Source organism: Cajanus cajan, chromosome 1, assembly GCF_000230855.2.
Source record: "Cajanus cajan strain Asha chromosome 1, NIPB_CcT2T_4, whole genome shotgun sequence".
NCBI lineage: Eukaryota > Viridiplantae > Streptophyta > Magnoliopsida > Fabales > Fabaceae > Cajanus > Cajanus cajan.
In genome coordinates, this window is record NC_138517.1 from 74,674,995 (window position 1) to 74,687,063 (window position 12,069).

Below are 12,069 nucleotides of genomic sequence, written 5' to 3' on the forward strand. Positions count from 1 at the left end.
GTGTTAGGTCGATGTTGTATTTATAGCGCTTGAGAAAGGCGTCGGCCAACTGCCTCCATGTATGTACTAGATTTCCATCTAGCTGCATATACCAATTGAGCGCAGTATCGGCTAAGCTCTCTTGGAAGCAATGGATCAAGAGCTTTTCATTTGTGGCATATCCAGCCATTTTGCGACAGTACATGGTGAGATGACTCTTAGGGCAAGTCGATCCCACGTATTTTGGGAAATCTGGCACTTTAAATTTGGGAGGGAATTGGATGTCCCTCACCAAGCACATGTCGGCGGCATCTTTGATGTCAAAATCATGCCCCTCCATAGCCCTTAGCCGATCCTCAAGAGCATGAAATTGTTCCTTTGAAACCTCGGGCTCTTTAATCATGATCCCCGCCCCAAGGGGTACAGCTCGTGGAGGTTCTTCCTCATGTTCCTCCTCCTCATGATGATGGGACTCATGGTCACTGTGGTGAGACCCATGTACATTATGGTGACGCATGAGTTCCATCATTTGCGCCATTTGTTCTTTGAGCTGTGAGAGCTCGGCTGTAAGCTTCTTATTTTGGTCCTCCAGCGCTTCCATCTTCTTGATTTTCTGCGCGCGTGTGAGGACAGAGAGATGACCAGCCACTTTCTAAAAATGAATATTTAATCTAATTAATTTATGGAATGAATACGCTCTTGACATGAGCTTGATAACCCTCCATTTTTAAGGCGCTGCCTTTTTAAAACAGAGTGTTACTACCCTCCTTGACTTATGATCTCTCCTCAACGGAGAATTTCGATAATTATGGGTCTCTTTTACTCATGTCAAGAGGTATTGGTGAACCTAAAATGCATGGTTTATGAGGATGCATGATGTCTTATTGGTAATGATGCACATGCTCCTCACTTTTATTATATTTTCGCACATGGTCTTTCCTCTCATGTCATGGTTTTTTCATGCATGGGGATTATTCTTTAGACCTTATCACGAGGTTATTTATTAATGCACAAACAATTGCACATAAGCATTTACACAAACAATTCACTCATCCACGAACAGTCACGAGCGAATCACGAGGTAGGGGTATCCTGCAGAAAAGTGCATATTCAAGGTGGTTCTAACTGTTCTCACCGGTCTGAGGCCCCCAAGGTGCCCCCATTATAGGGACCCAATTCCTCTCGTCGTAAGCCGATGGAAAGCTCCAACGCACTGTCGGACTCGAGTTCATGGTTATCACCTTGAGTGATGTTTTCCGACAACGGTCTACGGGCACCTATAGACCCATTCGACAACCGGCCGTACTAACATCCACTCCCTATGGCTTACCACTCATGCCCCCGGGTATAGAGGGAACTGTTGTGTGCAAAGGTTTGTGTGCAATTTATATTTCAAACAATTGCAGAAACTAAACATACAACAGTTATTAAAGCCATATAAATAAAGCATGTTATCATACAAACAAGGGGTAATGAAGTAATTTTAACTATTATTTGTTAAAAATAATCTGTCACTAAATGGGACTGACTCTCGAGGCTTCCCCAGTGGAGTCGCCATCTGTCGCCACCGGCCCGAAACGGGCTTTCGGCATTCGCGAAGGATGGTTGGACTCTTTTATTTGTTTAAAAATATGGATTGCTAGAATGACTTATTCTCAAACTGAGACCTTGTCAAACGAGCAATTTTATTAAAAGGCTCACCAATCCATGTTAATCCCAAGCGGGACCCTCCATGGATTAGCGGTTTTCATAAAAAGGAAGGGTTCATGGAGTCGCCACCAATGTTTTACTCAAAACATTGGAAAAAGAAGTTTAAGGCAATCGATTCAAAAATCGACTTCGGCCATGACAACCAGAGTCGGGTAAGGGAGTCGGTTACGCGTGGGGAAGGTGTTAGCACCCCACAGCGCCCCTTTCGGGTTCCCTATGACAGATTATTTCTAAAAATAATAGTGCGAAATTACTAAATTACCCCTATTTATTCTAAACAATTATAACTTAACTATCTACATGATGACAGTTAAATATACACACAGAAAGCAGTAAAAGGAAGGTCTTAAGAAGAAACCTTTGAAGCGTGCTTTTATATTCAAGTAAAACTGGGAAGCTTTGTGGCGTTCCCTCGCTCTACAAGCCCGCTCGCTCCCTCCTAGAAAATTTTAACTATGGAAATCCGGAGGATTTCCCTTCGACTCAGTTCGAGACTCAAGCAAAAAGCTCAGAACTCGAGAACTTTGTCGGATCAACTCTCCGAGTGATTTCTAGGCAGAGCACTGCTCAAAAAAACCCAGAATACTCAAGAAGAGGGTTAAAACTCAGTGTAAAAGTGTAGAATGACGTCCAAATGACGTCTTATTTATAGGGAACAGGCGCAATACGGGCCCTGGAGTCAATACGGCCCGTATTGAGTTTTTGAACTACAATACGGCCGTATTGAATTCAGTACGGCCGTATTGAAGTTCAAGAAACCTCAATACAGCCGTATTGAGTTCAGTGCGGCCGTATTGAAGTTCAAGAAACCTCAATACGGCCGTATTGAGTTCAGTGCGGCCGTATTGAAGTTCAAGAAACCTCAATACGGCCGTATTGAGTTCAGTGCGGCCGTATTGTAGTTCAAAATGTTCAATACGGCCGTACTGAACTTTTGGGAGGCCGTATTGGGCTTCATTCCCTCCACTTCCTTATTTTGAGCTATTACAAGACCTCTAGACCTACAGAGAATCCTCCTAGGGCCTTCCATGAGTCCTTCTGGCTGACTTTCCTTCAGTCCTCAAGAGTCTTCAAGCTTTATTTCCGACCCGGACAATTTTAGGGGTCTACACCCCGACTTGGCTGTATCGAGTCGCTTGCGAGTTTTAGTTTTCGAGTTATTTATACTCGCCCACTCGGACTTTTGCCGACAATCATGAGTTTTGTTTCTTCGAGTTATTTATACTCGTTCAGTCAGACTTTTGCCAACAATCACGAGTTTTGTTTCTTCGAGTTATTTATACTCGCCCAGTCAGACTTTTGCCGACAATCACGAGTTTTGTTTCTTCGAGTTATTTATACTCACCCAGTCGGACTTTTGCCGACAATCACGAGTTTTGTTTCTTCGAGTTATTTATACTCGCCCAGTCGGACTTTTGCTAACAATCACGAGTTTCAGTCTTCGAGTTATTTATACTCGCCCAGTCGGGCTTTTGCCGACAATCACGAGTTTCAGTCTTCGAGTTATTTATACTCGCCTAGTTGGACTTTTGCCGACAATCACGAGTTTGTGCACCTTTAAAATAACGCATGTTAGGAGTCATGGAAGAAAACAAAGAGATGATATTTATTAGAGTTGAAAAGGTGGTGCCTTGTTAAAAACCTTCTCAGCAAAAACCCCTCATATTTTTACGGGGAAAAAATACTGAGTTAGGAAAATAGTGCACCTAATACAAATGGGAGAAAGAGTCTAGCTATAATAGAAGCGTAGATTCGCAGCGTTCCACGTTCTTGGTAACTTCCCGCCATCAAGTGTCTTCAATCGGTAAGCTCCCTTGCCGACTACTTCCTCGATGCGGTATGGGCCGACCCATTTGGGAGACAACTTGTTCTTGTGTTGGGTCAGCTGTGCACGTTTCAAGACGAGGTCTCCTTCAACAAAGCTTCGTGGGACGACCTTCGAGTTGAATTTGAATGTTGCTTGTCTTTTTGCCGCGACTTGATTTATTCGTGCTCTGTCTCTTGTTTCAGCAATCAAGTCAAGATCAACTCGTCTTCCTTTGTCGGATTCCTCCTCGGTGAAGCATGTTGCGCGCATGGATGGTTCCTTTAGTTCAACTGGTATCATGGCGTCCATTCCGTACACCAAGTTAAAAGGGGTGTCTTGGGTGGATGAGTGAATTGTCGTGTGATACGACCATAGTACTCTAGGGAGTTCGTCCACCCATGACAAGCCTGAATTTTCAACCCTCTTCTTGATCCCAGAGAGTATGACCTTGTTTGCCGACTCCGCTTGGCCGTTGGACTAGGGGTGCTCTACGGAGGTGAACATCATCTGGATTCCGATCTCCTTGCAAAAGGTCTGAACTCTTTCGCTTGTGAATTGTGTTCCGTTATCTGATACTAGCGCTTGTGGGATACCATATTGACATAAAATGTTCTTCTATAAGAAACTTCTCACCCTTTCGGTCGAGATGGTCGCTACTGGTTCTGCCTCAATACACTTACTAAAGTAATCCACCGTGACGAGTAAGAACTTTAATTGGCGTACTGTCATGGGGAAAGGACCTAAGATGTCGATCCCCCACTTGTTGAAAGGCCACGGAGATATGAGCGAGTGGAGTCTTTCGGCGGGCGAGTGATGCTGGACCGCGTGTCTTTGGCATTCGTCGCATTTGCGAACCTAATTGGTGCAGTCTTTTCGTAAAGTCGGCCAAAAGTAACCTGCTCGGGTTACTTTGTACACCAAAGATCGGCCTCCAATATGGCTCCCACACATCCCCCCGTGAATCTCTTCCATCACTCGTTGGGCCTGCGTCGCTGTTAAACACCTCAACAATGGGGCACTGTATGACCTTCGGTACAGTTTCCCCGATAGGATCACGAACCTCGCCGACTCCCTCATGACCAGTGATGCTTTGTGCTTATCTTCGGGAAGTGATCCTTGGGTTAGGTACAAGATGTACGGTGTCATCCAAGATTCCTTCTCTTCTTCAATAGCTAAAACCTCGGCGGTAGAGCCATTGATGCTTGGTTGGGACAGGACCTCTTGGATGACCGAGCGTGTAGCTCCTGGCCTCTTCGTGCTTGCTAGTTTTGAGAGGAGATCTGCCCGTGAATTTTGCTCCCTCGGAACATGGCTCAATGAAAACTTGGTGAAGTCGGCCGACATGACCTTTACTTTTTGCAGGTACTGGGCTAGTTGAGGATCCTTCGCCTGAAACGTTCCTACAACCTGCCCCGTTACAAGTTGTGAGTCGCTCCTAGCCGACAGGCTTGTCGCACCCACCTCCTTCGCCAATGTCATCCCTGCCAACAACGCTTCATACTCTGCCTGATTATTGCTCGCTCGAAACTCAAATTGTAGTGATTGTTCCAACAGTATACCTCCCGGGCCCTTGAGGACGATCCCGGCTCTGCTACCGCCTAAGTTCGAAGCCCCATCAACAGATAGGATCCACTCGCTTTCTCCGGGAGAATCCTCCTCGGTCGGTGGGGTCAGTTCTACTAGGAAGTCGGCCAACACTTGAGCTTTAATGGCTCCTCTCGGCTCGTACTTGATTGCGAATTCTGACAACTCGATTGACCACTTCATCATTCTGCCTACGAGGTTGGGCTTTTGCAAAACCTGCCTGATAGGGTAGTCTGTCCGTACCACCATTTTGTAGCTCTGAAAGTAGTGTCTGAGCTTTCACGCTGTTACCAATATGGTGAATGCCAGCTTCTCGATTTTTTGATAGCGAACTTCCGCCCCTTGCAATACCCTGCTAACAAAGTAAATAGGCAGTTGGGAATTACCTTTTTCTTGCACTAAGAATGCGCTGACGGCGCTGTCCGACGCCGACAAGTATACTAACAGAGGGGAGTTGGTTTGTGGTTTTGTGAGGATGGGCGGTGAGGTGAGAGCCTGCTTGAGTTCGCCGAATGCCCTTTCACATTCATCAGTCCACGCAAAGCGATCGTTCTTCCTTAAACACTGGAATAAGGGTAATGACTTGTCCGCTACTTTCGAGAGGAATCGAGAAAGAGAAGCCATCCTCCCTGCCAACTGTTGGACCTCTTTTACTGTCGCGGGACTTCTCATATTAATTATCGCAGAGCATTTATCAGGATTCGCTTCAATGCCACGATGAGTCAATAGGAAACCGAGAAACTTTCCTGCTTGGACGCCGAAAGAACACTTCGCGGGATTCAACTTGAGTTGATAACGCGCCAAAGTGTCGAATGACTCTTGCAAATCGGCAAAATGCCGAGAGACGCTGTCCGACTTTACCACCATGTCATCTACGTACGCCTCGACGTTCCTTCCCAGCTGTTCTGCCAGGACCTTGTCCATGAGCCGCTGGTACGTCGCTCCTACGTTCTTCAAGCCGAAAGGCATGACCCTGTAACAGTAAGTAGCCTGATCGGCTATGAAGTCCGTTTTGTCCTCATCGGCAGGGTGCATTCTAATTTGGTTGTAGCCCAAGTAGGCGTCCATGAAGCTTAGCAACTCATACCCCGAGGCACTGTCGACCAAGCTATCTATGTTGGGCAGTAGGTATGAGTCTTTCGGGCAAGCTTTGTTTAAGTCGGTAAAGTCTGTGCACATCCTCCAGTTTCCATTACTCTTTCGTACCATTACCACATTCGCCAGCCACGTCGGGTATTGGATTTCCCGAATGTGACCGGCTGCCATCAACTTCTTCGTCTCCTCGACTATAGCCTTCATTTTGTCCTCTCCAAACTTTCGCCTTTTTTGAATCACAGACTTCGCCTTGGGGTCGAGCATGAGATGGTGACATAAGAAATCGGGATTAATGCCCGGCATATCGTTGGCACTCCACGCAAAAGCTGATATGTTGCTCTTCAACACAGTCACCAAACCTTCTTCGTCTTCCTTGGTCAGAGACACACCAATCTTGACCGTTCTTCCTTCGGCCAAGGTAACCTCCTTCACGTCCTCCGCCGGGGCTGGTCGGGTATCAAAATGACTCACCCTCAGATCCAACTCAATTGACTGGACGCCCCAATCAACCTGTGTTACATAGAAGTGTCTCCTAGCCCTCAAACTGTCCTCATAACATTTCCTCGCGACTTCTTGATCAACACAGAGGACCCCGACCTTTCCGCTAGGCAAAGGATACTTCAGCTTTAAGTGGGGTGTAGAGACGACCGCTCCCAACTTGTTTAGTGTAGGTCGGCCGACTAATATGTTGTAAGACGACTGAGCGTTCACCACGAGGTATCGGACAGTGATAGTCTTCATGTGGTCCCCCTGGCCAAAAGTTGTCTCCAAGTCGGCGTATCCTCTGGTCGTTACCTGATCACCTACAAAACCAACCAAAGTACCTGCATAGGGCATGAGGCGATCGGTCGGAATTTTCATCCCGACAAAAGCTTCCCAGAACATTATGTCCGCCGAGCTTCCTTGGTCCACCAGCACCCGTTTCACATTGTAGCCCATGATGATTGCTGAAATGACTACGAGGTTGTCCTCATGGGGAGACACCCCTTCAAAGTCGGCGTCCGAGAACGTGATGACTGGCCAAGATGGTTTCACCCAATCCGAGACCGACAACACCGAATGGGAATATCTCTTTCGTGCGGACGATGTCGGCCCTCCTCCAGCGAATCCCCCCGCCACGGTGTTAAAGTCCCCGTGGACAGCCTGTTGATGGGTTTCTGAGTTCTTCTCCGGGACGTCTCTCGAAGGAGACCTCCCTCTACGTCTTTCTCTCCTTGCATCTTCCCCTTCACGTCTGCGCCGTCTGTCCGACGAGCCTTCATCCTGCTTACCTGCGATAAAATTCTTCAAGCGGCCTTCCTTAATAAGACGTTCAATCTGCCTACCGAGAACGAAGCAGTTCTCCGTAGTGTGTCCATGAGTGCAATGAAACTCACACCAGTCGGTCTTGTAGGGACCTAACTGGCGGTCAGTCGCCACCGGAAACTCAAACAGCGACGCGTTGTTGACATCATGGAGTATGTGCTCCTGGGAACGTTGAGAGGAGTGAACTTTTCCTGTTTGTTGCTTCGCGTCCACTCGCCCTTCGCCCGACTGCCGTAGTCCGCCTGCCTATGGTTCCCCTCCTTGGTATCGTAGTGATTACGTCGCTTGTTCCAGTCTGAGCGTACCCGGAGGTGCTTGTTGCCTTCCTTATTACTGCCCCCTGCCTCTCGGCTTTCAGCTGCCCTTTTAATAATCTAGTTCTCCTCCGTCTTGATGTGACTCAAGGCGAAAGCCCTCACCTCCGACATCGTTTGACAGTTCGCTTTTTCAAGCGCAATGTCGAAAGCTCCGAACCTCAAACCCTTCTGGAATGCAATGACTGCCATCCTCTCGTCCAACGATGCTATCCTCAAGGCGACCTCGTTGAACCTTTGTAGGAAATATTTCAACGACTCCTCGCGTTGCTGCTTGAGGTCGAACAAGTCCGACGTGATCGGCGATTTCTTCTTGTTAGCGGCGAATTGCGCCATGAAGAGTCGGCTAAAGACATCGAAATCGGTGATCAATCGGTCAGGAAGACCGCTGAACCAATCGAGCGCTGCCTTCTTGAGTGTTCCCATGAACAATTTGCAGCGGACCTCCATGCTCCCACCACAGATCAACATTTGAGCTCGGAAGTCCGTCAAATGCTGACTGGGGTCCTGTGTTCCATCAAAAGGCTCGACCTGTGGTATCCGATGATCCCTAGGGATGATCTCGGCCTCTATGGCTTCCGAAAAAGGTCGAAAATCCCTAGGGACCTCCAGCATGACATCCTCCTCCACAGTCCTGGTACTGGCCGCTATTCTGGCCTGCATCTCGTCCGCTCTCCTCCTGATCTCTTCATTCTCGCGCTGAATGGCCTCCTCTCTCTCCCTGGACCGCGCATTCTCCTCCCTTAGGCCGTTGATCATGGACATCATCTCTCCATGGTAGGGTGCTGTGTGTCGTTGTTGTTGTTGCCGCCTCTCGCCATGGTAAAAAGCGAGTTCTTCTCTATGACTTGGGGCGCAGGAGAAGTTTCACCGTAGTCCCATGGTGGGCGCCAAAATGTTCCGGCCAAAGGGTGGACTAGGGTTTTTTCCTAGATCGTGCCTTAGAGACAGAGCATTCAAAAGTGTAATCTGCCCTCTCAACTCTAGGGTTTTAGGTTATATAGTCTTTAGGCCTCGCGGGCCTTGAGAATATAGGGATTTCCTTAATCGCTCTTATCCATAAAATAACTGATGAGCAAGGGTGGGGTCTTACCCTTGCCACAGGATGGTATCGATATAAGGGGTAGGGCTCGGCTCCCGACCGACTAGGACCATTTGGGGGACCTAGTCGGTTATTTACCGAGTAGGTTCTTAGACAAGTGGGATTAATGTGGGGTCGGCCAGGCTCATGCGAGGGGCATAGTCGGTCATAGACCGAGTACCCCTAAAAGAGGGGGTCGGCCTAGGTTCTAATCAGTCTGCTACGTATGGTGGAGTCAGGTTGGGTCACGTTGACCAGTCGGGTACTGACCGGGATGGTCCACTAGCCTTCCAGCCTTGAGCCTATAAGGCGGAAAGGCTTAAAGTGTAGCCCCTGGTAAGCTATGTCGGGAATAAAGCGATACGCCTGTCGCCTCGATTCTTAGCCCCTTGGGACTCGGCAGGCTTCCCACTGAGATGTTTCGTGGGTTTGTAGTCGGTCCTGTGCGCGCGGGGAGTGCCAGTCGGACTGCAACCGGGACGGTCCACAATCATTTAAGGATAGGAACTTTGGACATAGATGCATACAACGATATCCAACAGGCACGTGGTATCACAGATGATGGAAATGTAAATGTGCACAATTGGAATAGAAGGATTAGGAATATGAATGGTTGACGAGGGGACATTAATTGTATATTGTGGTCTGAATTCTATACTTACTTTTATTTTATTTATTCGATGAATGTGGCTAGAATGGTTTACTATATTTTTTAATTCATATTACTATTATTAAATTTTTTATTAAAATTAATTAAACATTCAAAATACCTATTTTAGACACAATATACTACTTATGGATTGAGTGTTTTAAACACTCAATTTAGACGTAAATATAATGTCTAGAATACTCATTTTAGACATAATATAATGCGTTCGAAATACCCATTTAAAAATATACAAAATGAGTCTTGTAAACTTAATATATAAGGCTAGTTTGGACATTTAAAAAAATGATAAATGTAAGAAATAAATTCTTGGGTGCTTTCTTGAGATAGCCTAAAACAGGTATGTCAAATTTTAACTTTTTAAAAAGTCTAAACTTTTTGTTATAGCCCTGCATGTGACACGTTTGCATGTTTTTAGTAGGTTATTTGATTTTGTTTAAATTAATTTTATTATTACCTCCCCTTAATTTGTAGTTAAAATTTAAAAGTTCATTAAATTTTGATGGAGTTATTTTTATTAAATTATTTTTATCATTGAAGTATGTTTGTATTATATAAATTATTATTTGTTGTATTATTTTATCGATGTGGGACTTGTTTGAATTCCAATAAATTTGTAGCTGTCTCATAGCCTGATACCTGTAAAAGGCTGTCTCTTAAAGTGACTTTCAATTCTATATATCTATAGTCTACAGATAGATATCTCGTTATTTTCTCTCTCTCTAGAAAATAAGTTCTAGAACGTGCGTTTATTATTTGATAAATGTTATGAAAAATCATGTTACAGTTCTGCAAAAAAGAAGGATAAAAAATGTGTAAACTCTAATTATTTTGTTAAATTCTATGTACTATATAATATTTCTACGTACGGTGGGGGAGATTGGTCCAATTGGAACAGAAGACAAATGACGTGAAAGAAGAATTCCATATTCTTGAGCAGTTGCTTACTCATGTTGTATTCAATATATAGATAAATGTTGATAACAAAGGAACTTATGCATGCATTGTTTTTTTATTCCGTAAATCCTAATGATAAATATTAATGGTGGAACTTAGCAACAACCTCTCTCACAACTTAAGCTAACTTACTTTGCAACCGAGGGGTCAACTTTTTGGAGAATTGTAGGCAATTAATCAGATATATTGAACAAGTATATATTGCACTTCCACCGGTTCCTATAACAAACGGATTAAGATGTAAGATTTAGGATTTTGAATTTTAGAACAATCGGTTCAACAAAATTAGGTAAAAGCTAATATATAAAAATTATTAAGTAGTATTAATATAAAAAGTGGAATAAAATGGTGTAACAGATCAATTGTGATAATGGTCTAATTATCTCACTGTACCAAAATTTACTATTAATAATAATTATTTAATAATAATAAATTAGTTATTTCTATTTTATTATCTAATAAAAGTATTAATAGTTAATAAATAATAGTTACTAAAAATGTATTTACGCTATAAATATAACAATAAATTAGTTATCTTTATTTTATTATCTAATAAAAGTATTAATAGTTAATAAATAATAGTTACTAAAAATATATTTAAAAGTATTAATAGTTAATAAATAATAGTTACTAAAAATAAAAGTATTAATAGTTAATAAATTAGTTATTTCTATTTTATTATCACCCTCTACATTGTGGAACTCTTGTACGCCCCTCATTTGTATACAAACAAAAGTAATATTCAAATCTAAAAAGGAAATCATAATTCAAGAAAATTACAAATTAAAAAAATAATCAAAGCAATAATATGAATTAAAGCAGGGAGAAAAGGAAAGTAATAATATGAAACATCTCAACAAGAAAAGCAGTGAGATGTTTAGTGGTAAAGAATGAAGGAGGAGGGTGTTGCTACTGTTGCCTGCAGTCACTACCCACTTCGATTACCATTCAATTCTACTTGCAATTACTACCCTTTTCTTTTTTGATCGTTTTTTATTTCCGCAACTAAGTACATGGATCCAAATAAAACAGACAGAGTTAATAACTCCGTTAGCTTTTTATTCTAACTTAAATTAGAATGACGTGACTATATAATTGACATAACTTTTGTTGATTGGTGGGACAGGAAATGGGACACGAATAAGGGACAAGTGATTTTCATCCTTGTGAAGATGTATGCAAATATTTAATACATAGAAAAGATAATGTAAACTCCTTTTGATAAATATATTTCAACAAACAAAATACATAACATATCCAAACACTCGGACACACAAAACTCTCATTCTAATTCTTCGTCAACTTGAACCACTTTCTCTTTCCCCTTTTTCTCTTGAGGTTGAAGTTGCACTTGAACCTTTTTTAGATGCTTGGGTACCTCCAATAACAACAACACCACTTGATGCCTCCTTTAATATATTTTTATTTGCTTGTTTCACACCTAGTATAGATTATAGACTCTCCAACTCTTGAAGCTTCATAACACTAGACAAAATTATGTTTCTATGACATGATTCTATGTGGAGCCACTCAACATTAAATAGAATATAGTATGATGAAAAACTTTTAA

At 43.5% G+C, this 12,069-nt stretch overlaps 2 protein-coding genes across 2 annotated transcripts; both read right to left on the reverse strand.

Moving 5' to 3' along the window:
- Positions 1 to 4,351: 4,351 nt before the first annotated feature.
- On the reverse strand, positions 4,352 to 5,329 carry LOC145955569 (uncharacterized). Its single transcript, XM_083070488.1, has one exon. The coding sequence runs from the start codon at positions 5,327 to 5,329 to the stop codon at positions 4,352 to 4,354; it is 978 nt and encodes a 325-aa protein (XP_082926614.1).
- A 30-nt stretch (positions 5,330 to 5,359) lies between these two features.
- LOC145955572 (uncharacterized) lies at positions 5,360 to 8,553 on the reverse strand. Its single transcript, XM_083070493.1, has 2 exons — positions 7,900 to 8,553; positions 5,360 to 7,642 (listed from the first exon to the last, which is right to left on the reverse strand). The coding sequence occupies exons 1-2, from the start codon at positions 8,551 to 8,553 to the stop codon at positions 5,360 to 5,362; spliced, it is 2,937 nt and encodes a 978-aa protein (XP_082926619.1).
- Positions 8,554 to 12,069: the final 3,516 nt, after the last annotated feature.